At 41.1% G+C, this 27484-nt stretch overlaps 2 protein-coding genes across 2 annotated transcripts; both read right to left on the bottom strand.

Moving 5' to 3' along the window:
- Positions 1-431: 431 nt before the first annotated feature.
- Positions 432-10434, bottom strand: LOC105915358 (P2Y purinoceptor 2). Its single transcript, XM_036143556.1, has 2 exons — positions 10355-10434; positions 432-2100 (listed from the first exon to the last, which is right to left on the bottom strand). Exon 2 carries the CDS (start codon positions 2082-2084, stop codon positions 1068-1070), a length of 1017 nt encoding a protein of 338 aa, XP_035999449.1. The 5' UTR covers positions 2085-2100; positions 10355-10434; the 3' UTR covers positions 432-1067.
- A 137-nt stretch (positions 10435-10571) lies between these two features.
- nelfb (negative elongation factor complex member B) lies at positions 10572-25962 on the bottom strand. Its single transcript, XM_012858871.3, has 13 exons — positions 25861-25962; positions 25555-25715; positions 25369-25468; positions 23300-23530; positions 22078-22263; positions 21891-22003; positions 21698-21800; positions 19636-19731; positions 17659-17801; positions 17363-17469; positions 16998-17139; positions 12303-12411; positions 10572-11024 (listed from the first exon to the last, which is right to left on the bottom strand). The coding sequence occupies exons 1-13, from the start codon at positions 25960-25962 to the stop codon at positions 10857-10859; spliced, it is 1761 nt and encodes a 586-aa protein (XP_012714325.2). The 3' UTR covers positions 10572-10856.
- Between the last annotated feature and the right edge of the window lie 1522 nt (positions 25963-27484).

Raw genomic sequence — 27484 nt, 5'->3', positions numbered from 1 at the left:
ATTCATGAATGGAGTTGGTGTGCCAGAAGAAGATGTGGCAGGCCAGGTTATATGGAGACATGTGACTTGTTGTAGCGATCCCTGAAAGGGAAAGCCAAAAGAAAAGTGTATGTGTGATAAACTGGCAATGTGACCTGCTGTGACCCTGCATGGGTTTACAAGGTATAGAAGATGGATGGATGTAACTTGAGAAGCTTTAATTCATAGATTGCTAGGATCTCTGAACCAAAACAATTATATAGCAGAGTAAATGCATAGAGGCAACTACTCTGTTGAAAAATTATTTATTGGCACACAAATTAAACATCTATCACAAAAAAATACTGATGTAGCTTATAAGACATCTTTTTAGAAATGTTCACAGAATTTAAATAAACATTTTCCCATAAAGGAGTATAGTAGGAATAAAAAAAATAATTCTCTGAGAATCATGAAAGGACTGCAGAACACATGCAAAAAGAAAAATACTATTTACAGAAATTTTAAACAGTTGAAAACTACTAGTAAAAAATATTTTTTTTAGTCAATATTTTAAGAACATATAAAAGATACATTTCTAAATAGACAGCAAACAGGCTTAAATCGGTGGAAACCAAACCTCCTCTCAGTTTCCTTTTCTGAAAACTGTTTGACATTTCAAATTGCTTTCATAATTTTTAAATAATTTTTATTTTTTAGTATACTTTACAGTTTTCAATAAAACATCAAAAATCTAAATCAAAACTATCAAAGGGGCCCCTATGAGGAAACCCATCAATCACTCACCATTCGTTAATTGAACCACATAGACAAGCATTGCTTAAAAAAACAACAACTTTGCAACTTATTTCAATTAGCAAATAAATGAAATTATTGTACAAATTTATGAATCTGAGCTGTTTTTGAACGACCAAATAAAGAGCTAAAAACAGTCAAGTAGCTTTGGTTAATCCTGTTGTACAACAGGAAAGGAAATCTACAAAACTACAAGACCAAAGAAATGATAAAGATTGCCAACCTGCCAGACTTTGGTTGTTTCCAAGTATGCTTTGGTTTATTTGGCTCCAATCAGTCAATAACCCTGTAGGTTACTTAGTTGCAGTAACTTCTGACTCACTTTTGGTCAGTCTGTTTGGAGCATCAGTCTTCTCAATACGGAGAGACTGAAATGCATCTCGAAAATTCTGAGACCCAAAACAGTACAGCACAGGGTCCAGACAGCCGTTCACGCCTGCTAAAACCCAGGAGGAGTAATACGCTGTCTCAATCTGCCTGAGGGCTCTGCATTTTAGCGGGTAGAATTTTTTGAACACGACGCCCAGAGTTCGCAGCACGTTCAATGGCAGGAAGCACACACCGAATATAAGCAAGCATATGCCGATCATCCGCTGAGATTTCTGCTTGACTTTCAGACCTTTGGCTGTGCTGCTGTTGAGATCAGTCAGCTTGTTTGCCAAAAAGCCGTAGCATGTAGCAGACACGGAGAAAGGAAGCAGAAATCCAAAGATGAACAGGATGAAGTTAATGATGAAGTAGGAATCAGTCAGACCTTTCTGATAGATGGAGAGACATTGACCGGTGCCCCTCTCTTTGCTGGGAGGGAGCAGGATAGCATAGATCAGAGCCTGGATCACCAACAGAACCCAAACACACGCACTGAGTTTCCGAACAAACGGCTTGTGTTTGATGCAACAGCTTCTGTTGTAGTGCACCACCGAAGCGTATCGATGGATGCTGATGAGAGTAAGAAATATTGTGCTGCCATAAAAATGGATCATCAGCAGGACGATCTTGACCCGACACAGGAATGGTCCAAAGGGCCAGTCGTTACCCAACGCAAAATACACGGCCATCATGGGAGTAACAGGCGTGGCGATGGTGTCACTCAGAGCCAGGTGGAACTGCAGATTGGTTCCAGACGTCCAGCACGGAAAACGGCACCAGAACACCCACAGGCTGAATATGTTCAGGACGAAGCCGACGAAGAAGACCAGGCAGAGGAAAAAGGTGAGAGCAACATGCTGGTTCTCCCCGTGGCAAAGAGATGAGGAATTGCTGGTGTTTGACACAGTTGTGAAAACTCCAACCGTTGTCGACCCGGGCATGTTTAGGTTCTGGCACCTGTGGGGAAAAAGCAGAGAGGTGCTTTAGTGTCATGTACACCTGATTAAAAGCTTAAAAATGTATAAAGAAGAAATACTTGCAAGCGAGAAAAAGAATAGAGGAGTTGAAAGTCGATTGAAAACTGTGTTTAAATTTAAACAGGTTGGGACAAAACATTAAAGACCATCTCTGCAAAAAGTCCAAATATGGTCATCGTCAAAAAGCCGTCAGTAGTGAGAAACTCCCTTGTAACGCCACATTATGTAATAATGTAATAAAATCGGACTTCAAAATGTACTAAAACATCATTGATACTGCATTCTGTAATAATTGATGCAAAATGTAATTAAATCATTGTTCACATTTTCTAATACGTTCTGCCAGATTATATAATAACATTATTACATTTTGCACAAATTATTACAAAGTGTCATTGTGAGGGCTGACAGATGGACAGGGAGTTTGCTTCAGCTTCAGTTTTCCTGTCAATAACAATGTAATACGTACTACAAATGTAATACAAAACATATGTGACATGAGGCGGGAAAACATGTTACAGTTCGATTCAATTGTAGTCGTTTGCTAATTATAAGATTAGCAAAAGAATCCATGCCTTTCAAATTAGTATTTTCAACAATTCATCTATGATATTCAACTACAACCTTTTGTAATAAAAACACATTAAACTATATAAAAATTGTCTTACTCAGAGTAGTGCCAATGTATCCACTTCGAGGGTAAAGACATGAGCTTGCCACATAGGGCCAATAAGACTGCTGACCAGCAGGGGGCGCTTCTTAATGAAGACAGGTTCTAGAGCACCGGTATGTCACTTTCACCCTAAATGTTGATTACAATAATTAGATGTGGTGTCAGAGGCGTGAGCCACAACCTCACCTACAATTCAATAATGTGAATATAGGCAAATAACGAAAACGTAAGCATTTACGTAACAAACTTTCAAAGATTTGAATGTCTGGGGACATGATCGTCATTATTACAAGTATATTTATTAGGATGAACACAACACTGGTTTGTGATTGTTTATTACATAATGCACCACATAATTATATTTTTTTTAAACTAGAGCTACATCCGCATTTTGTAATAATCAGCTAAAAATGTAATAATGTTATTACATAATGCGGTAGAACGTATAACAGAATTAGTTCAAGGATTTTATTAAATTTTGCATTGATTATTACATAATACGGTTTCAATTATGTTTTTTGTAATTACATTATTACATATTGCGACATTATTACATAATGTGGTGTTACACCCCTCGTTATCATTGATTACTTCAGTAGTTTGTTAAGCATACTGGATGTGAGTGCTTTCAGTAGGCTGGTGGAGACGTTGCTCCATCACTTCATGTAAGCCATCCACAGTGGAGTGGTTTTGAAAAGGCTACAAGAGATCTAATTTAACCCCCATCCCTAAGGGACTCCTTAAGGCAGCGGTTCCTAAACTTTTCTTGGTATGCCCTAAAATTAATTCAAAGAAAGTTTTCACGACCCCCTCCAACCAATCTTTTCGACAGTTGAACAAAGAAAAGCCAACTGCAGTAAAACATCCATTTTCTGTCACGCTTGTCCCTTGTGGGATCGCAAGGGGTGCTGGTGCCTATCTGGACAGGTCGTCAGTCTGTCGCAGGGCAACACAGAGATAGACAGGACAAACAACCATTCACACACACACTCACACCTAAGCAGAATTTTGAGAGGCCAATTATCCTAACTGTGATGTTTTTGGACTGTGGGTGGAAGCCGGAGTACCCAGATAGAACCCAAGCATGCACGGGGAGAACATGCAAACTCCATGCAGAAAGACCCAGGGCAAGGACTCTCTTGCTGCAAGGCAACAGCACTACCCACTGCACCACCGTGCAGCCCGCAGGAGAACATATAACAATAAATTAAATCTTCTTTAAATCCCCCCCCCCCCCCAGCAACTTCACTAAGCCCCCCCCCCCACCTTAAACTTAAATTTGTTCTTTCTGATGCTGTTGCAGCCCAATAACCATAGATTGTCTGTGAGTGAAAGAGGAATGACCATAAAAATGCCCCTTAAAAGTGTGTACCAACATCACCGTGTGATTAAACTGAATATGTGCACCTGAATTCAAGTGCAAGGTGATGCAGCAGTCCCACAAGGTGCCTACTTCCTAAAACAATACGCCGCACTTCTGTTTCTCGGTGCCCCCTAAGAGGAATGTCTCGTTTGGCACACGTTTGTTTACTGTTGTTCTTTTGTTATTTATGTGTTTAATGTGGACAATTTACCAAATTAAAGTGATTGATTGATTGATTGATTGATTGATTGATTGATTGATTGATTGCATGCATTGCATTGCATTGAAATAACTGTTGTCATTTCAGCTTTTAACTTTTTGCTCTCTCTCTTTTTTCTTCATAGTAGGTACACCTGGTCTGGCGTTCTGTTAACTGTGACATCATCTAGGGAAGACAGATCACCCGCTACTACCATCTAATGTAGAACAGATTACTGGATCAATGTGTGCTTCTGTGCTTTTTTGTCTCTCTTGTTGTGTCTCTGTTCTGTCTTCTGTAACCCCAGTCGGTCGAGGCAGATGACCGTTCATACTGAGCCCGGTTCTGCCGGAGGTTTTCCTTCCCATTAATGGGTGGTTTTTCTTCCCACTGTCGCTTCATGCTTGCTCAGTATGAGGGATTGCTGCAAAGCCATGTACAATGCAGACGACTCTTCCTGTGGCTCTACGGTTCCCCAGGAGTGAATGCTGCTTGTCGGGACTTTGATGCAATCAACTGGTTTCCTTATATAGGACATTTTTGACCAATCTGTATAATCTGACCCAATCTGTATATTATGATTGAATTTGACTTTGTAAAGTGCCTTGAGATGACATGTTTCATGAATTGGCGCTATATACATAACATTTAATTTAATTGATTGACATCCATCACCATCTTCACATGCTGATGGTTTCTCAAAAAAAATTGATGTTTCCAGTATCTCCTTGCATTTGGCTTAATACAGTCCAGCGGCTTGCTGTTTTCATGTTTGGAACAAGCATAAATCAAATTGTATTTTATGCTTCATTTTATATTTTTATGATTTTTATGATGACTTTTAAGTGATACCCCTAAAATAAACAAATTCAAAGGAAAGCCATCTTATTGGGTGGGCCCTGATACAAAATGGATGGGCCTAGACTAGTGGTTCCCAAACTTTTTTAGCCGCGCACCCCCTTCTGTGTCCCAGCCGGGTTGACGAACCTCCAATCTTCAAAAAAATAAAATAAAATAAATAAATTGCAGTTGCAGTTACAATAACACAACCATCATGACAAAGGTTATGGAAATAAAATTAAAGCATAATTTGAATTTCTTAATTGTTTCTAAGCGGTTATATTTACCAGGTAAACACGCCCATGGCAACACACCTCAGCTCCCCACAGCCCCCACCACCGGTTGCCAGTTTCCCTGTTCAGGTCTGAATACGCACTAAAACTGCATCTTTAAAACGAACTGCACCTGTCTGAATCACAATGAAAAGTATTACAGACCTGTGCGTGAACATAGTGAAAAAAACGCATCTACCACCAACTTTCCCACCAGCAGCAGCGGTGTGGGCGCATCATGCGCATCGGTGTTTGTAGCCGTTCAGAGTCACAGCACCATGAGCAGTGCTGTTTGTAGGTGCTGCACAATCGATAGAGACTGAGTCACTTAATTTAATCTTGTAAATAAAACTTTAGGCCCGAAATAAATGTTCCCTCTATTGATGTAAACGACATGAAGAGGGGAGAGAGATAGAGATATTTTACAAAGGAAAGGTTATTTATACGTCTTTATGGTGTGGGGGAGAAATACTGTCAAACCGCCATTGCATGTTTCATCTCACGCAACCCATAATGGCAGCACCACACTTTGGGAATCCCTGGCCTAGAAATCTTATCAAATACTTACTTTGCTTATTCCTTTGTTAATGTAATGTTTTTCTTTTCCTATGTAATATTTCCTTCTGTAATGTTTTTATGTTCCTAAAGGAAAATTATACAAACCATAAGTTCTGGTGACAACAACTGTTAAGGGAAAGGGATATTATTTGATCTATTTTATCATAGATCATTTTGTTTCATATCAGGTAGTCCTATCCTACATTAACTTCTTTCAATTTGTTTGAAATTCTGTTTATTGTTTTTAAATTCAAACAGTGTTTGTATTAATCATTAATGCTACAATTGAAATTTGACATGAGGATAAACATGGTTTAGCGCAGTGTGTAAAAGTGAAAAGGTTCATCTCTATCGCTTTTCTTTGAGGAGTTATGGAGGAGTCAGTGAAAGCAGAGTCACAGAATCTGATTGCACGTGAAAATTAGTGTGGCACATGTCTGCCACATAAGTAGCACCAAACACAGGACTAGGTATTATACAGATGTAAAGTTTTGTTTTTGTTTCTTTTTTAATGAAGTGAGCACAAGAATTAGCTTAATTAAGAAACACATTTTAGACCTTAAAAAAATTGATTCCTATTTTAGGCTCGATCGACCCTTCCCGTTTCCTCAAAGTAAAGTTTTTTTTCTCCTGTGGTGGAAACTCAGCCAACCATCACAGTGGTCAGGTAGTTCACTTCAGTTAATCCAGGTTTCACAACAGCAAAACTTTAAAACTATGAATATATTTTATGTGCAAACAAATAACAGGGTGAATTTTACTGCAGGTGATCCATAAGACTGAGGAATATGAGCTGAAATTTAATAACTGGGTTTCATAGAATTATAGAACTGTATGGCAATTTAGGATCATAAAGTCACTGTAACAGCAACTAAGATTTTTGCCCCAAGAAGGCAGACGTTGGCTTATCTTTTAGATGCTTTTAAGTGAAACTTCTCCAGGCTTTCTGAAAGCATTTCAAAACTTTACTTTGAACATTGGACGCTTTTTTAAGGCCTTGTCCCTGGTCATTTTTAGGGAAGTTGTTTTCTGCTTTGTTTAGCCACGTCAAACTTCGCAGTGCTTATTGTGTGATTAAATCTGCAACAAATTCCACAGCTTGATATCACAGTTTGATGATCATAAATCATGTTTTTTTAGCAACAAATTGATACTGAAAACACCTATCATAAAATGCTCACCAAAATACAGCTAGACTCAGAAATATTTGGACAGTGATACAATCTTGGGCTCAGCATGCCACCACGTTGGATTTTAAATTAAACAACTACAATATAATTGAAATGCAAACTAGGGTTTAATTCAAGGGGTTTAATAAAAACATATGATTAAACATGTAGCAATTGTAGCTATTTTTATACAAGCGCTCCTCATTTCAGGGGCTCAAAAGTAATTGGACAAATAAACATTGTTACTGTAAGAAAAAATTTACTTTTCAATATTTTCTTGAGAATCCTTTGCAGACAATGACTGCCTGAAGTCTGGAACCCTTGCACATCACCAAACACAAGGCTTCCACCTTAGTGATGCTTTGCCAGGCCTTTACTGCAGCCGTCTTCAGTTAATGCTTGATCGTGGGTCTTTCTGCCTTAAGTTTTGTCGTAAGGAAATGAAATACATTCTCGATTGGATTGATGTCTGGTCATTGACTTTGCCATTGCAGAATATTCCATTTCTTTGCTTTAAAAAAACTCTTGGGTTGCTTTTGCAGTATGTTTTGGATCATTGTCCATCTGTGCTGTGAAGCGCCATCTGAGCAGAAAGTATATCCCTATACACTTTAGAATTCATCTGGCTGCTTCTGTCTTTTGTCACATCATCAATAAACACAAGTGACCCAGAGCCACTGGAAGCCATGCATGCCCATACCATCACACTGCCTCCACCATGTTTTACAGAAGATGTGGCGTGTTTTGTATCACAAGCTGTTCCGGTTCTTCTCCAAACTTTCTCTTTTCCATCTTTCTGGTACAGGTTGATTTTACTCTCATCTGTCCAAAGAATGCTGTTCCAGATCTGGGCTGCCTTCTTCAGGTGTTTTTGGCAAAGTCAATTCTGGCCTTTCTGTTTTTGAGGCTGATTAATGGTTTGTACCTTGTGGTGAATCCTTTGTATTTACTACCATGAAGTCTTCTTTTTATGATAGACTTAGATAGTGATACCTCTACTACCAGGAGTGTTCTTTACTTGAGTGGATGTTGGGAAGGGGTTTTTATTCATCATGGAAAGGATTCTGCGATCATCCACCAGTATTGTCTTCCATGGACATCCAGTCCTCCTTGAGTTCCCAAGCCCACCAGTGCACTTTTCTTTTCTTTTTTCCCCAGAATGTACCAAACTGTTGATTTGGACAGTCCTAACATTTCTGCTTTCTGTCATGATGGACTGTTTCACCTCCATGGAGAGCTCATTTGACTGCATATTATATGTTCACAGCAACAGCTTCCAAATGTAAATGCCACACCTGGAATCAGCTCCAAACCTTTTAACTGCTTAAATGATGACAGGTTGATGAGGGAAGAGCCCATGCAAATTCAATAAAAATTACAATTAAAGAGCTGTAATTCCTAAACTCTTGCTCCAATGTGGATGTGAATACTCTGAAATTCCAGCACTTTAAGCCCATATTGATCATATAATTGTATCCTGAATAGGTTTTCATAAACAGCTAAAATAACAAAACTTGTGTCACTGTCCGAATATTTCTGGGCCTAACTGTAGTGTGACATCTCTAACATGATAACAACCCACAACACACCTCTAAGATGACCAAGTCACTTCAGCGTATTATGTGGTGCCGATTCACTAGATGTCATCTCAAGGCACATTAAAAAGTCAGTTCCATCGAATCCTACAGTCCGATGAGCCAAAGAGTTTTCTCCTTTTGGATGAGCATGGAGCGTCAGTGGATTATTCTGCCTCGACTGACTGGGGATAAGAGAAGACAGAGCAAACAACATCTAACATCCAGCATCTCCATCATGTTGTCATGGAGGAGAGTAAGAGGATTCCAGTGGCAATCCATGAAGCTCCAGCAAACTCAATGCCCATGGGAGTTAAGGCAATGCTGGAAAATAATGGTGGCCACAAAATTCGGACATTTTCATCTACACGTGTATTGCCAGCAGTTTAAGCATTAATGGCTATGTGCATTTAATGTGTGTGTGGGTGGGGGGAGGGATAAACTATTTACAGCAATGTAAGTGTGGACCTACTTGTGAGACACTAAATGTACAAGTCAAAACTGGTCATTTACCAACCTGTCATAACTATATAAAGCACCATATCTTTGCCGTTGGTGGTTTACATTTGGGCGATAAGAATGCCTAAAGAAACCTCTAACATCAGCTGCACTGTTTAGGGATAGAGAGCTGCGGGTGTCTCTACGTTCACTCAGCCATGACTGACCTGACACCTGTCTGCAGACACAGGTGGACCTGTCAAAAAGTTCAAAAAGTTCAGTTTACCCACTTCTATGTGGGTAATCCCACATAGAAGGTTAGCCTCCAATCAGACAATGCCTTGTTCACAAAATTAAACCAGGAATGAAATTTAATTCATGTAAAGTAGGAATATCATTGATTAAACTAATATATTTTTGATGATAATTTGTTACTTATGAGCGTTTTCTTGGTTTTAGTAAAATGTCAAACTAAATTGCTCCTTTCACTCTCCATGCATCTTGAAGGGTTTTATTTCCAAAGACATTTGGTGTATAAAGTTTGAAGTAAATCAGTTGACATTTGTCAGAACGGTATTTGAGTAAAAATGCTGCTTTCAGTAAGAATGAAAGAAGACGTCTCTGAGCAGAGTTCCTGTTTTCAGTGCCAAGAAAAATCTGCTTATTTCCCATCACATGTTTCAAGCTGTTATGATTACACAGCACACTAAACAAGTGTTTAGCTGTGTAACACTTTATAAAAGGTGCCACTATGCTGGTAGCAGAATATACAATATTATGTGCTATTGATTTGTCTAGTTTTAAATGCACCCAATGACGTAACAAATTGATCCTGTAACTTATGCTGAATGTGGCTCACATTATATTACCAGTGAAGCTTTCCCTTTGACTCATTGGGCTCAAAATAGGAGCGTATCAGATTCCAGGTGAGGTGTCTGGGACATTTCAGTTCCTCACAAGGCCACAGATAAGTCTCCAAAGCCTGACAAGCGTTACACTACATCTAGATTTACTTAAATTCATTTTCCTTAAATGACCTTTAAACCGCTTTCACATTTACGGAGTATCTGAACAAACACGGGTTCTAATGTCTGAAACCCTCCAGCTGCGGCTGCTCCTTTCTATGAAACAGTTCAAACAGACCTTACCAGGGCTGGAGCTGACGTCGGCGTGAACAAGCACTTCTCGCAACACAGTCTTCTGTCACACTGATCTTGTCAGTGGCTGTATGGGGAAGATGGCCAGTGAGCTCTTTTTTTTCTGTGATGTGGTAAGTGGATGTGGTTTGCAAAAAAAAAAAAAAAAAGTGATGCTGCGTTACTGAACAGCTGAACCAATATTGCATAAAACAAAAATGAGACAATGTAGTTTTGTAAATAACTGTTTATTTACACCAATGTTTCACACAGACAACAGCTACGTATGAAAATACTGTTTAGACAAAAAAAAAAATGCAAGAAGATAAATTGTAGAAAAGAGAAATCCTGCAGGAAAAGACTGGGATGCTGCATCCTGATGCTGGAGTAGCACCAACATCTACAGAGGCTCACTGAGAGAAAGACTCGTCCAGCACACAGTAATGGAAACGGTGCAGTCTTGTTGTCAACCAGTACCAGTACGCCTTCGCTGAGACTGAGCTCAGAGCCGCTCTCAGAGAGGGGTGCTGGGAGCAGAGGTGGTGGTGGTGGTGGTGGGCACCGTCACAGGATGCAGCCCCAGGTCCAGAGATGAAGGCTCGTCCGCTGGTGCCGGGCTCTTCTTCTGGGCCTCCAGCTTCTCCGTCAGCTGGCTGTGCAGCTCCTTCAGCGGCTCGCTGCACTGTGGTGACACAACAAGTCGGCATGCGTGTCAACTCCTTTAAGGCTGCTACTTCTGAGATTTCTGAAGGGTTTGGGCTTTTAGAAACTAGTTAAACTTTCTAAAGGGTGACTTGGCTGACCATCTGACAGAGACTCCTGAAATCATTATGCTGAATTCCTTCACAGGATTTATGTTACAATTCCACTTCCCCAGACTTTAATGCATCATATAGGTTTATAGCAGAAAGGTGGACCCATGAAAACAGAACCTAATCACACACTTGGATGTGGCAAAGAGCTGTAAAGCAAAACTGACGCAAAGAAACTAGGAGCAAAGGTCCCAAAAGCATCAGCAAACATCGGTGCCATCCCATCACCGCTTGTTAAATCATGGCTGACATTTTTTACCGTTTACCTTTAACCTGAACCAGTGCTGTAATGATTCTCCTCTAGACTGATCCAAAACAGAATAATCAGCAGCAACCTCCTGCAGCTACACAGTACAGAAAGGAAATGGAAGTTTTCACATTCAAAAAATATGAATGTTTCTCCAAGGATGCATTAACAGGCCCGTTCCTGCAAGGAACCTTTTCTCAGAGTTTGACAACAAACTCTGAGTAAATATGAACTCCTCGCATGAATTTGGGGTAATCACTAATAAAAGTCTTTGAAATCTAAAAAATAACAGGAATGGTCACCTGCTAAACTTTCGCTGTACAGTCTGAATGTGTCACATTTCTAACCCTAGAACCAATACCTACAGAGGGGTGTGGAAGAGGAGTCTGTGCAGACGCACCCGGCTGCTGTGAACACTGATGTAGAGACATAGACGACACTGCACGGCTGAAAAATCCCTTCCTTAACGCAGGAAAACTCTGATGGTTGTGTTAAATTTGTAAAAAATGTTTACGATAAGTGACTGTCATAAGTGAACTGAGAAATCAGAAACTAATCTAACAGCAGCCAACTTCCTGAATCCTTCCTGCGGCCTCTGTGCCTGGTCAGCTTTACTTTCATGTCTGGTTTTATCTTTGAACAGAGTTTATACAGGAATTAGTAACCCTAATTTAATGCTTTTTAATGCTCGTAGAAATAATTTACATTTTTAATGCCATCAACAAGTATTCTCTCTCTCTCTCATACATATATATATATATATATATATATATATATATATATATATATATATATATATATATATATATATATATATATATATATATATATATATATATATATATATATATATATATATATATATATATATATATAGCCAGGATGTGGAAACCATACCTACCTGTTTCAGAGGCTCGAGGGTTTGCATCAGCGTTTCCAGACATGAAGGCAGCACCTTGTGGTGGAGATGCAGCAGCAGGCGGAGAATGTGTCTGTGGACGTTTTCTTTGCTGCAAAACAATCCGACACAAACAGAAACGGTCACAGGATGGACAACAGAAGCAGGCTGAGAGGCGCAAAAAACACTACATTTCTTTAAAAAAAAAAAAGCTCTCCCTCATACGTCACTTTATTAACCAGGTTTTCTCTAAGAAGAAAACATCTGGGAATACAAAAAATGGCTAACCTTTAAAACTAGGAATATTGAGGAGACAACTAACCCCTTTAAGACACTGAACTCAACGGAAACAGGAAGTGCTGAAGAGGAAGGACTATATCTGATTCTTGAGGTGAAAGATAAGCCCCGTATTTCCTTTTGGTGAGTCAACATTTATATGGAAAGCTGCATGAGGAACAGACCAGCAAATGATGCACATCATTTAAACAAAATTGTTATGAATCCGCTCAACTCCAGTTGATCACTCCTTACCTGCGCTCAACAACTGGAGCCAAAACCTTGCAGACAGATATGGATGCTGGATTTAAGGCCTGCCTGCTCCATTGGTGTCAAACCCAGGCCTGAGGGTCATATGTGGCCCACAGCGTAATTAGATTTGGCCAGCAAGATAAATCTAAATGTCTACTAGAGCTGGCCCGCTGGGCGGTTGGCCTTCATTAGCAACCTGATGCTACAGCTTCATCGGTAGAAGAGGAGACGCCACACTGCAAAAACGGAACTAAAAAGAAGTAATATTTTCTTAAAATGAGCGTATCTGTCCTTGATTTGAGCAGCTAAATAAGATGATCTGCCAATGGAATGAGATTTTTGCACTTAAAATAGGAACAACTCATCTCCACCTTCTTATTTCAAGTGCAGGATATGTAATTATCTTATTTTAGGGGTCAAAATACTCATTTCATTGGCAAATAATATTTACCTGCTCAGATCAAGAAAAAAAAACAACACAAATTTTAAGAACATTTTACTTATTTTTAGATCTGTTTTTGCAGTGCAGGTGTGCATCCCAGTAGCAACTGATCTTTAATGAATCTTTACTTTCTGCAGTTTTTCTTGCAACTTGAAGGCTATGGTTCCCAACCCTGGTCCTCAAGTCCCACTGTCCTAAATGTTTTAGGTGTCTCCTTGATGCCACACACCTAACATCAATGAATGGATGATTAAGAGGTTTCTTCAGCACTTAATGGCTGCAGAGGAGGCCATGCAGGAACAGACATCCCTGAAGCCCAGGCTGGGAACCACTGCTCTACTGATGTCTACTGAAGCTGAACAATAAAGGTTCCAAATAGAGAAAGAGGCCCGCGAGTTATTTCTGAATGTGATGTGAGAAACGAATGTCTCATTTGAGTTCCCCGTGTGCTTACGGTAATAAGCTTTTGCTGTTTTCTAATGAAAACGTTTCTGCTTACGTCAGAAGAGAACGATAGACTTCCTGAAACGTAGAAACTTTTAAATAAATCTTTAGGCAGGCCTGCAACCTATTCTGAGCCCATGTGTCAGACAGCTATCTGTTAATAGTGATCTTTAAACCCCATGGAGACGTACTTAGTGTTTATTATCCAAACGCTGCTGTTTCAGCTGAAAACCAATGACGTCTGTCCAGACCAACTATTGTTATTTTGCAGACTTTACACAATTCTAACCTCGTCTACTAGACACTTCTTTTGTCACGGCTAAAGAGGGGGTGCTGGTGACGTGCGAAAATTGCACAGCAGTAGTTACCTTTACCGCATGCCCCCCCTCCCATTCCTGTCAGCCTACTTTGTGAAAAACGAGCCACTAGTGCCATAACAACCCAGAAAAAGAGTAAAAACTGACAAGAATGTTTAGATTTTGTTTCTCCAAGGAAGCATTAACAGGCCCGTTCCTGCAAGGAACCTTTTCTCAGAGTTTGACAACAACTCTCTATCTGAGCCTTTAAATGTTCTCCAACAGAACTGTTAACTGCACCTGATCAGGGGTTCTGTAGTTTCGTTCTGCTGCAATATTTCCTCATTCCCTCAACCAGATCTGCTGCACCCTGAGCAAATTCAATTCTGCCTAAATTCTCAAAAATTTAAAAAAGCACCTGAAGACCTATCTAAAGGTTAAAAAACACCTTTACATGAAAATTTAGGCTTATTTAATATTTCAGGCCTGAAACTGAAGTGATTAAAATGTAATACTTTGACCATTTTAAGGCTCTGCAGAAATCCTAAATCATTCATCCACCTTAAATACGTGGCGTTGCAGAAAAAGTCAACTTGACACGGCTAAGGCGTCAGATCTTCAGCTACTTAATGCTTCGTTTGGCAGCAGTTAGCCTCCTGATGAATAGCCAGTGTTTGGTTGGCATAACTTCTTAGAGACCCTTCTGGTCTGGTATTTACCGGTTTCTGACATCGGTCTAATCATGTATATATACCTATTTTAAATGAATAGCCATGTGTTGTCTGGTGCAGGCTTTGAATAATGTTCATATAACTTTATGTTGTAACAAAGGAGGTTATCCTGACAAATTTACCAGGTATGGGTTACATGAGTTATCTTTAGAATTCTGAGTAACTACTGCTTATTTGGATGAAATCTATGATCAAAAAAAGAGTTATAAAATATTTGTAGTCAAAATTAAGACAGACAGACAGACAGACAGACAGACAGACAGACAGACAGATAGATTACGATTAATGAGACTAACACCAGGTCCTAAGATCTGATGACAAGATGTCTGCTATTTACATATTACAATCACTGTCCGTGTTATAAATATATAAATAATAAGCTTTATTAAATTAATTAACACCCAGCTCTTTTGGCCTAAAATGCATCTAAAATGTTTAACAGACAGAGCTAACTTGTCTCCTGTATTTGCGATAAAGACATAAGCCAAATAGAAGACAAGAGGGAAAATTTTAGTAAATATAACAACTCCATCTATGTGATATAGCTAAATCAAATAAGCTTTTAAATCCAGAAAAGTGACCTGGCCACATGCTATACACTGTAAAATCGAAAATGAAAAAGAAGAAACTATTGTTCTTGATTTGAGCAGGTAAATAAGAATATTTGCCAATGGAATGAGTATTTTGACCCCTAAAATAAGATAATTAGACATCCTGCACTTGAAATAAGATGATGAAGATGAGTTGTTCCTATTTTAAGTGCAAAAATCTTATTCTATTGGCAGATCATTTTATTTACCTGCTCAAATCAAGGAGAAATACACTAACTTCAAGAAAATGTTATTTACTTTTAGTTACCTTTTTACAATGTTCTAAAGAAATACCAACAGTAAAAGTAAAAAATAAATACCAGACTAAATATGGCACAAACGTTGATAATAATTGTGCGATGTTTCAGACCCAGGGTTTGATGCTGCCGTTCTGACTTTACATTTCTTATGTTTTGGATCACCGTGATGTCACCAGGTCCAGTTCTGCTTTAGCCTTCATTTCTTTTCCAGATGCTCTCACCTTTTCATCAAGCACTCTGAGAAGCAGGGTGGAATTTACTGCAGGTTCTCTGATGAAGATTTGGCTGCTGGAGGACCTCCCTGACTATGACACTTCCACCACCATGCTTCAATGTTACTTTAGGTTGTTTTCCTGAAATGTTGTCCTTAGTTATCAGTGTATCAACCATCTAGACCACTAAGGTCTTCTGGCTCCAACCTGCTCTGCATACCTAGAACCAGAACTAAACACGGAGAAGCAGCATTTAGTTCCTATGCTCCAATTATCTGGAACAAACTTCCAGAGAACTGTAAAAGAGCTGAAAGCCTGAGTTCCTTTAAATCCAGATTAAAAGCACATTAGTTCAACTTTGTAGTTCAACTGTTTTTAATGTTTGCTTTTAGTTTCTATTCTCCCATTTCTATTTTGTTTCTACATTTTATTCCTACTTGCTTTATTCTGTTTTATTTTCCCATATTTTAATCATGTAAAGCACTTTGCATTGTCTCTGTACTGAAATGTGCTATACAAATAAATTTGCCTTGCCTTTGCCACTTGCCTTTAGTTTAACAGTTCAACTTATGTATGTAGAGAACCAGTTTGAACGCTGTACATTTTCTGGGGAGTGCAGTGGCTGATTTTAGATTTTGTTGTGACCACTTTGAAGCCTTTACCAGCCCCATAAGCAGCAACTTTCCTCTTTCTGGATGTCTCAGATAGCTTGTTGGATCTCACCTTGGTGGTCAACCTCACCTCAACAGCCAGGAGCGTCAAACTAAATGTCTGAGGTTTAAACGAGGCAAACCTGCTTCAGAACGATTTGAGCTGAGGATTGGGATTAAAGCCATGATAAGATGACATAAATCTGGGGTATCCCAATTTATTCCTTACCAGACACTGCATATTTAAATTGAGATTTTACACAAAATTGTATTTGTGTTTTTTCTTTGCTTTTTTTAATGCCTCAGTATTGTTTAAATTGATGTATCAAATATTCATATTCATAGCGTGCCCTTATTTCTATATTTAAGAATGTACGTACGATAAGAAATTTAAATAAATGTACACTTGTGGATCCAGTTCTTGCTTCACCATTCTATCGAAGAAGGACGGTGAATTAAAAGCCCAACTTATCGATATTCTTGGCCATGATGACTTTATGTAGCGTAGCGGTGGCTGATCATGGTCGCTGCTGAAAGAAACTAACCTGGAGAATGACGTCAGCAGGAAACTATCAAAGACAACAGTGCAAAACTCCTCGGATCCAAACTCATCAGAGAGCAGGGTGAGGTGTCCAGTCAGCAGGTGGAGGAAGATGTCCCCGAAAGCCATGTCATTGTAGGTCTCCACTGCAAGCCACAGGCAAAGAGACGGAAACTCTACATCAGATGAAACCTGAGAGCCAGCCAACATCCATGTCTCCAATAATTCATTACATACAGAATTTATATCGACTTCTATTGTAACCTTTAGGTGGCGCCACAGTGCACATTGTGCCTTCATCAGACACTATCCATAGCATCTAGATATTCTCATTCACTGCATTAGAGCCCATCTGCAACAAACACTCACCCAGAGCAGGAAGTAGCCTCTGCAGAGCGTTCTTATTCCTCAGTTTGGCGATGTGCAGAACGTAGTACAGCCCCATTTCACAGGCCACTCTGTTGTCCTGCAGGTATCTGAGGTGGGACACAAAGACCACCCTTACTCCTGATGTTCTGTTTCAGATTTGGATGTACCATTACAGGAACTGATGAGCTCGCTCAGCGTTTAATTCCTGGTTGAAAAGCAGAAAACCCCCTAAAACAAGTTCCTGATAGAATAAAGGCTCCTTTACGTGAGACCTTGGTGCCTGGCCTGCGTTTTACCTGGTGAACGCGTCTGGCAGGGTGCTGGGATAAGTCACAGAGCTTTTCTCTTCGCTGGGAAGCTTCTGCTCTACAGTGAAGGTGTGATCATCCACAACCACAGACATCATTGCAGGCAGGAAGCGGGTCACCACCTCCAAATCCTGATCAAAGGACAAAAACCAAACACAGCTGAGTGAAAGCAAAGTGTCCCTGTCTTTACTTTTACACCTTTGCTATGGTTGACATTTTTCTCTTGTGTCGTAAATTGAGGCCTGCTTTTTCCCCAGTGCAGTGGAAGTTGCATTGTAAAGTTTAACAACGGTAATAAAAGAATCTTGAATGATGAAGAGCCTACACATGATCAAGCTTCCCCATAGTTTGCAGTTGGATCGTAGCCAGATTTTAAAGCAGAGCTTCAAAACTCAGAAAGAACAAACAGCAGCGCAAGGTCAAGCGAAGATGACATTAAACTCAAACGCTAAAAGTCCAGATGTGCACAAACCCAAGCTTCTGGGGTACGTAACAAAGCAGGTGAGGGAGTTACACCTTAGGGACTTCTTTCAGGAGAATAACGTCCCTGTTTCCAGCACCCTGCATGTTCCCTGATCTGTTCCCAGAGAACATAGGAGACATCCAAACAGAAAAGGCCCTTCTGCAGCCGTCACCACCACAGGGAGCCACACTGCCACCAGTCTACCAGAAAGCCATCCATCAATAATGTAGGATCAATCACCACTGAGTCCTTTTGTCCATTTTAGTTTTGTTTTGGTTGTTTTTGGCTAAAGGTCTTAAGCTTTTGATAACATAAATCATTTTGTCTCTTGCTCCTGTTGGTATTCTTTGCATTTTCTGATTACAACCTGCTTTTAATTTAGCAGTTCAAAACGTGAATACTTTGAATTCCATTGTGTGGTTTTAAGATTTTGCTGGTATGTGTATTTCCATACGAGTGGATGCAAAGTTTCTCATTGATTATTGAGAAGTCTTTCACTTCTTTTTGTTTGTAAGACAGTATTTTCTCAGGGCCGGGCTGGCCAATAAACAACTATTCACCAAAACCTTAGATATGTTCGATGCAACCATCTTAAAGATTCTTCTTTTAGAATGAACCAGCAGGGGATCAAATATTTATTTTTCATGCAATATCCATCAAACCTTGTCTGCTTCGCTTCTATAGATTACAGGAGTTACAGTTCCAAACTTCTCCCAGACTGAAATGCTCCACTTTGTTGTGCATTTTCAGCTGTTGCTCAGGTATGAATACAAAGATTTATGATAAAGTGGAGACATCTCTACAGTATCAGGCTCTACATGCAGGAGTTAGGGAGGCTCTATATGCCGGTCCTGTAACTGGCGGGTTGCCGGTTCGATTCCGCTGCTCCCACCGTCTCAGTCGTTGTGACCAAGGGGTCAAGACCCTTCATCCGTTTTGCCTGGTGGAGCCGACGTACGGCAGCCTCGCTTATGTCAGAGCGTGCGATAACTTCTGTCAGCTGTAGCTGCCATGTAGCCCACCACCCTCAGGGTTTGAATGTGTGTGGCTGAATGTAGACTAAAACATTTAAAGCGCTATACCAGTACACAAAGGATGGACAGAGGGAGAAAATTTTTTTTTGTTGTTTTTTTTTTTTTTAAATGTAGGTATTTGTCATTTCCTCTTTTAAACAGCAAATAAAGTCTGGATATACATTATTTTCAATAATATTTTCTATTTTTCCCCTACTTTAAAATCAAATTCAAACCTTTTTAAAGCTGTAGGAACATTGCATCTGGCAGCGAATTGTACTAAAGAATCTGGACCAATAAATAGACATCCAGAAACTGGATCTTCACAATGTCAGGTTTTCTAAATCCATTACATCTTGCAGGGTGCAGGGTGAGGTGTCCGGTCAGCAGATGTAGGAAGATATCACCAAAACCCACGGCATTCTGGGTCTCCATTTCAAGCCATAAGCAAACACCTCCCAGCAAATTGTGATGACTGTGAATACGCACCAGTCGGGGCTCTTTAAAGACCTGGCTGTCAATCATGTCCCATGCTCCCTGACCCAGAGACAGCATCCTCAGCAGCAGCAGCAGGTCTGGGCTGTCCTGTTTACACACATACACATAACACACACACTGTAGGGTGTACAACCAATGAGGCTAGAAACCAAACTGGAAAACGCGTCGACAGTTTAAGGAAAAGGTGAGAGAACGACTCAGAAGGTGTTATGTGTGTCGGCCAATAGGGGCGCAGGGTGCTAGTCCGTCACAGGGCGACACACACTCTACATGCAGCCATGTTAAGTGCCTTTTTTCCTGTGTGGGGAGGCAGTGCCTACACAGTGCAGACAGGATCACCTGCGTTGGTTAATTAGCCTTGTGTTCCATAAGTGATGACAACACAACGCTGAGGCTGACTTCAGACCAAGCAGTTTGGGAAAGGACGCTGATTTATCTCTGCTGAGTCTTTTTCATGGCAGGTTAAAGCAGCTACACTCACATACGGTCTGAAACATCCTACATTTGGTAAAGATTGGAGGTCTTTAATCAAATTCCAACTTTGTTTCCCTTTCAGAAGATTCAAATGATATTTGTACTTTATTATTTACACACAAGTACAGCTTAAAAAATCCTACATAGTCAAAAAATTCCTACATAGATGTATGACCCACAGAGCGAAAGATCTGTTTGTTATGGGAATTTGATGAGTGTGCCTCACAGATACATGTAATAAGACCAAGGATTTAAACACAGTCTGTCCATTTCTATGCTGTCAGTACTCAGGTGGACCTCCCACATGAATTACTGCATCACTGCTCCGTGGCATAGAGGCCATCAGCCTGAGGTTCTGCTGAGGTGTTCAGGAAGCCCAGGTTGCTCTGATAGCTGCCTTCAGGTCATCTGCTTGTTGGGTCTGGTGTCTCTCATCTTCCTCTTGACAGTTCAGAGATTCTCTGTGAGGTTCTGGTCAGCCCAGTTTGCTGGCCAATCAGGAACAGGGAGACCGGGGTAATTGGATCAGCTTCTGGTACCTTTGGCAGTGTGGGCCGGTACCAGATCCTGCTGAAAAATAAAATCTGCATCTGCAGAAAGCTTGTCAGCAGAAGGAAGCAGGAAGTGCTGTAGACTGTCCCTGGTAGATGCTGCAGGACTGTGGACTTCAGAAAACCCAGTGGACCAGAACCAGCAGATGACATGGCACCCCAGACCATCACTGACTGTGGAAACTTCACTCTGTACTTCAAGCATCATGAATTCAGGGTCTTCCTCCAGACTCTGGGACCTTGATCTCTAAATGAAATGCAGGATTGACTTTCATCTGAAAACAAGAGTTTGGACATTGAGCAACAGTGCGGTTCCTTCTCTACTTAGCTCAGGTCAGACACCTGTAGCCCACGTGTAGGAGTCATCTGTGGTTAGTAGCTGGTGATGCACCTAGTCCAGCCTCAGTCCACTCTTAGTGAAGCTGCCCACATTCTGAATAGATTTAGCTTGAAAATCCTCAACACTGTGGTATCTTTGTTGCTGGAGCACCTTTTCCTACAGCACTTCTTCCTTCCACTGAACTTTCTGAATATGCTGCGATACAACACTCTGAACAGCTTCCTTAGCAAAGCGTCCTGGTTGAGGGTATCAGTGTCTTCAGAACATCTTCTCCATGATGTTGTCGCCTACGCACCCAGACTGAGAGCATTTAGAGGTTCAGGAAACCTTTGCAGGAGATTTCAGTTACTTTGCTGATTCTACCTTTTTGAGATGTACCTGTAGATTTTGGACGGAGCTTATGGGGAAATATTCCACTTGCTGAGCTTTAGGGAGTTTTAAAACCCTTTCCTGCTGTTTCAAATGATTTCTGTCTTCCTGAACTGCCTTCCAACTCTACATTTATTCACATATTCACACCGTACCAATCCTGTGTTTTAGAAAATGCTGAGCAGAAGCTGATTCCATTTGTGTTCCTTCATCTTGTCTTTGTTCCATTTTTCCATGTGTTCCTTTGTCATTTTTTTACTATACTAAATAAAGTTATCCCAGGCTGTCAGATGACCACCACTTCTCAGACTCTACTCACTCTTGGTAAAGCGTCTTGACTCAGGAGTTCCTGTATGTTCCTTATTATGCTCAGGACCAGGGTGTTGCAGGCAAACGGGTCACACAGGATCATTGACAAATCTCTGAAACAGACAGAAATTCACTGATGAATGGACACAAACCCCACAGATCAAACTCTGCCGATGTGCTGAGGTTGTCTGCTGGCCGGTTACCCGAGGACCTGCTCCTGTCCCTTCTTCACACCGTCCAGGAAGCCTTGAAGCTCTCTGGCACGCTTGCCGTCCACAAACTTCTCCCGGATGCAGGCGTCCAAACACCAAGTGAACTGTGAGGACAACCGGGGAGCGTTGGACGAGGCCTGCGCTGTACGGGTCTCTTGGTTCTGCTGTGGAATCTCACCTTGTGGCAGGGGTCCACGGAGCAGATCTCGCTGATGTCCAGGTCGTGCAGAGACATCAGCAGCTCTGCTCTCAGCGTGCAGTAGTGGACGTTTCGCGTTCGCAGGAAGAGCGTTCGCAGGAACTGCAGCACCATGTCGTACAGCTTCACGTTCTTCCCGATCATCTGGGTCAGCTTTAGCACCACCTGCAGCCCAAAGCCCAGAAGATTGGTAACGACTGCTTTTATGGAACTGTTGAGCTTTCAACAGTTTTAAGCTTTTTCGTCTGTTGTCAGGAGACGCAAAGCAACAGAATATTTTGGCCTCATTTCCTGTCCGTTCTCTTGGGACTACCTCTGTAACATTACCAGGGATGGCTGCCTCATGATACGGGATGAAAACTTTCTTTAAGCTTCAGTTTTTTTATTTACACGCGAGGGCTGGACGATATAGAAAAAAAGCACGTTGATAAAATAGATATCATACTGATGGATATCGATAATTATCCAAAAATTCAGAACATGCATTTTAAGTACAGCCCTGGCCACGTTAGCGACGTAATTTTAGATACAGAACACTGAATTCAAACTCAACCCTTTATTCAACCAACTTTTAACCAAAACTGCAAGTATTTAAAAAATGAAAAAGAGCGTGTGCTTTCTGAACTCTTTGAAGGGGGTGGAGCCTGGTGACAGAGTGTTCCTGGGTCTGCGTTGTGATTGGTTGGGAGGCTTTAATGATGTAATATTAACCTACATGATGGGCTAGAATGCAAAAGGAAGGAAAACTGTTCTATTGACCCTTTTTTTCCTAGCAATTGAGATATATATATATATATATATAAAATCAATAACAATATATATTATTGATATATATTGTCACTGAATTATCGTCCAGGCCTATTACACGCACTGTATTTTTTTGTAATTTTCTTCCTGATAAAACTTTTTCTTTTGCCCAACATAATAACGGTTACTTCATTATCAGTTTGACATTTTATGGCTCATTATGGCCAGGAAAAGCTGTTTCCAGTCTTAACCTGATCTGCACAGTAGAATGAGGCAAACAGCCTGGAGGGGTCAAACATTTAAGGTCATTTCCAACAGAGCAACAACAGCTTTTAAACTGCGGTTCTCTAGCAAATTGAGGATCTCAGTTCAGAATCTAAGAACAATTTAAAAACTCCAGGCTTTAATTAAATGGGAACAGAGTGCAGACTGAAGCAGGGTCCGGCCAACTCACCTCGCCCTGGCGCCGCGTTTTCGGTGTTGGGCTAAAGAAGTTGTGGAGGATGGAGAGGTCGCTGCTGAAAAGAGCCGCTTCCTTCTCCACGATGTACTGCTTCAGTAGGGGGGACACCTCGTCCCCAAACAGAGCCTGGTTGTCCTGCCAGATCTGCCTTTTCACCTCGACAGCACACACCTTGTAGAGCTCTTTGTCAGCCATCACCATCTTCAGCTTCTTCTCTGGTACCTGCAGAAGGCCGAGGGATGACCATGAGGAGAGGGTGATGATCTGTTCTTATCAGCTGCTTCTTGCCACGGCATCCATCTGATTCACGGACACTTGGCACTAAAGCAAGGCGTGAATAAAAGAACTGAGGTGGCTGCAGGTCCACAACCTCCCGGTTCTAAAGCAATGGTCTGGATTCACCAGCAGGAGGTTCTCTGGAGAATTTATGAGCAGTCATTAACTTCCATGCATGAGACATCTTTCTGAAGATCTAGATTTTCAATAACCTATTAGGTTTTCACTGACTCCTTTAGATATGACCTAAGTGTTGACTTGGAGAGGATCACGTCAGGACCTGAGAGTTTATTCCAGAGGAGTTGCCACAGAAACCGCATCATCACCTCAGTGCTTATATTCAGACCTGGGCTCTTCCAACAGGCCATGCACACACAAAAGCAACGGAGCCAAACCATTTATAGTGTTTAAAACAAGCATTAAATGGGTAAAAGCAATCCTGGACTGGATGGGGAGCCAGTGAAGGGATTTAAGGATCGGTGTGATGCGATTCCGTTCCTTAGTGTTTGTTATGAGACGATTCAATAAAGACTGGTTCACACCAAAATCCAGGGAGCTACAGCCATCCAGATGGGAAGTTACGAAAGCGGGGACAACCTTTCCAAGATCATTACCATTTAAAACCTTTGGACTTTGGCCAGAAGTAAAAGAAGCTTGTCATGAGGACGTTATTTATTTGAGAAGTTTAAAGTTTGAGCTGACCGAGCGCTGCGAGCCGTCCCCAAACACTTCCCCCCTGGTTGTACCACTAAGAGCTGAGTGGAATATTTGGCAGTGAAGGAACCAGACCAGGAACACAGGAGGCATCCTATCATGGTACTGCACTGAGGTCCCGGGAGTGATTCATCCCTCCATAAATGCTTGGAGCAGCAGTCGTAGGGCTGGGACATAAATCCATCTCCTCAATTCATTTGCATTGACAATTTGTTAAGATTTAATTTTTGGAAACTTTGGGATTTTATTTTGCCAATGCACTCATTGGGCTTCCATGAAGAGAATATCATGCAATGCTGAATATATGTGTAGGAAAATATATTGTCAGAATTTTGTAAAGAGCAAGCTTTTTTTTTTACCATAATATGAGGCACTTTAATTGATTTACTTTTTTAAAAGTTAGTTTGAAGTTACACAAATGAAGGCTGTTCTCGGCTCATTGTGTAAAACCACTAGCAACAAACATTTAGTTATATTTTTCATTGTTTACAACGGCAGGGCTGCCATCTTGTCTGACAACCATGTTTCACAGCTTGTGTTTAGTCGCACTGTGAATTCAGGTCAACTCCCAGAAGAAATGCTTGAAAAAGCACATTTCTAAAATAATTAATTACATTTGTTTTTGAGAAAAGAAAAAGGAGGAAAAAAATGTATTAATTGGATTTGGTTAATGAAAAAAAATTGTGGGGATTTTATTTTTAAGTCATATCGCCCAGGCCTTTGCCTGCCGCCCTGAAGTGACTCAAACACCCGAGTTCAACTAGTTAGAGAGGTGAGAGAATATTTTTGGCAATATAATGAATATAATGAAACCAAATATTGAATATTCTTGGTTTAGATCATCTGTCAACAATTAAAAAGCCAAAGTCGAGTGGATTTTTCATAACATCAGAACAGGGTTGTGCTCATTTGACAAATAATATTAGACGGACAGTTTAACGTCAGCAGGAAGTTGCCAGTTTGATTCCTGATCTGACTGAGAGTTGGGGCGACGTCCCTGCTCATTGGTGGTGGTGGTGGGTACGGGGACATCAGTCAGGCTCCCTGAACGCTTTCATAGGAGTACTCGCCTTGGGGAGATGCTTCAGCACCTGCATCACCACTGGCTGAATGGAAGGCATTTTCACCAGAGGGAAGCTCTTCTCCAGCAGCTCCTCAAGCTTTCCATACCTGGGGGAAGATGGAGAAGACGTTTTAGAAGCCTGCAGCAGCTCCACCTCCGGTGCTGCCAGCAGGGAGCCAGCAGAGCCGCACACCTGTCGTCCTCCTTGCCCTCTGCGATCACGGCCACCTGCTCCATCAGCTTCTCCCGGAGCTCGTCGAAGACGGACTGGTGGAACTCCAGCCGCGGGGTGCCGTGGAGGTCCAGGAAGGGCAGAGCAGACTGCAGCGTGGGCAGCAGGATGCCGTTCTCCATCTGCCCACGAGAACCCACACAGAGGTCGGAACTGTGACAATACACTTTATTCAAAGCGGGCGTCGAACCAAGAACGGGTTCAGGTCAGGTCGGCCAGCAGCATGTGTGCAGAAGCTGCGGGGACCGCGGACCTCCCGGGACTTACCTGGAACTGATCGATGGCTTTGAGCGGCTCCGTGCAGTTGGTCAGAGTCTCCTTCAGGTCGTCGCCGTTGGCGATACCGAGCTCGGGCAGGCCGGCGAACATCCTGGTTCCGCTGTACCCTGCACTCTGGACCTGCTGCAGGAAGGAGGGACCCCCGCAGGACTCCCGGAGCAAGCAGGCTGCAGGCTGGCTACAAACTGCACCGGACAGTACAAGTATGCGCTCCACTGCCAGACGTAACTTCCCGTGTGGTAACTTGGAAACAGTCGGCCAGACACACGGAACAGAAAAAAGGTTCCGTGTTAAGTCGTTCCTCAGCGCTCCCTACCATAGACATAAGAGTATATGATGTCTGTGCTCCCATAGACATATACAGAAAATGAAAAATTATTATAAAAAAAAATAGAAAGTACAGTAGGACAAATAGTGACTCGCGTGTATTTCACTGCTCTTCTGACGGAGGCGCTGCATCCTGACTCCGCTCTGTAGCGTTTTTTCTTCTAAAGCCCGCGGTGCCGGTGTGTTTTTTTTCGGGAGAAGAATATAGTTTTATCAGTAGTTGTCGCTCTTTTTTCTTCTGGGCAAAAAGATTCTTATAAACCGACATGCCACCATCGATTATGTTTGAGAACCGTAATGAACTGCTGTTTATTCACTAATGTCTAACAACGCTCTGACGCTTTCACAGAGCAGATGCAATTTTGAAGAGACTAAGTCACAAAGACTTTGACGTGTAGACCTGTATCTCTCTACCTAATATTAGAAAACGCACATTCTAATCAAAAATATAAACAATATAATTTCATCTTACTTGTGAAAATTTATCCCTTGAGCCCTGACGTAGATAGTCCCTCGATTTAAACAAAAATGAGCCGCACAGTGCTGAGGCATCATTAGTGTGTTCATCTTGAATCAGCAGGATTGGGTAGCAGGTCGACCGCTCCAAGATGGCGGCCGTAATTCCTGCGCAGCGACAGTCAATGCGGGGTCTACTCTTATATTATGTCTATGAGCGCTCCTAAGGAAGCCTTAGAGGAAACAAACGTGATTTTTTTAGCTTTTTATTTAGAAATGTAATCAAATGCAACATGTCATTATTAAAAAAAAAAAAAAAAAAAAAAACACCATTCATTCATCGGTATATTCATGTAAGAATCTGTTCCGGTGGTTTGAGATTTCGTTGAAATCAGGAATAGATTTGTCTTAATGAGCTGCATGTTTGATCATTCCGGTCTGTTGTTGCTTTCCGCATTATGGAGGCCCAATCCTGGCAATGTAATGTAATGTAATGCATTCATTCATTCATTCATTCATTTGTTCATTCATTTGTTCATTCATAGATACATACATAGATACATACATACATACATACATACATACATACATACATACATACATACATACATACATACATACATACATACATACATACATGAATGACTCAATAAAATACTTACTGGGTCTAAAAGTAGCTCCTTATGTACAGGTGTATGTCTACGCTAACAAACTCTGTAAACAGCATAATTTACACCTTAACCAACCCTGCAAAAGGCTTGGTTAAGTTATTTTCTAGTCTGTGGAATCACTAGCATCTTGGTTTATATAGCATTGAACAAATTATCTA

Source organism: Fundulus heteroclitus, chromosome 12 (assembly GCF_011125445.2).
Source record: "Fundulus heteroclitus isolate FHET01 chromosome 12, MU-UCD_Fhet_4.1, whole genome shotgun sequence".
NCBI lineage: Eukaryota > Metazoa > Chordata > Actinopteri > Cyprinodontiformes > Fundulidae > Fundulus > Fundulus heteroclitus.
Note: the sequence above shows the minus strand (reverse complement) of the source record. Positions and strands in the feature narration are given on the sequence as shown.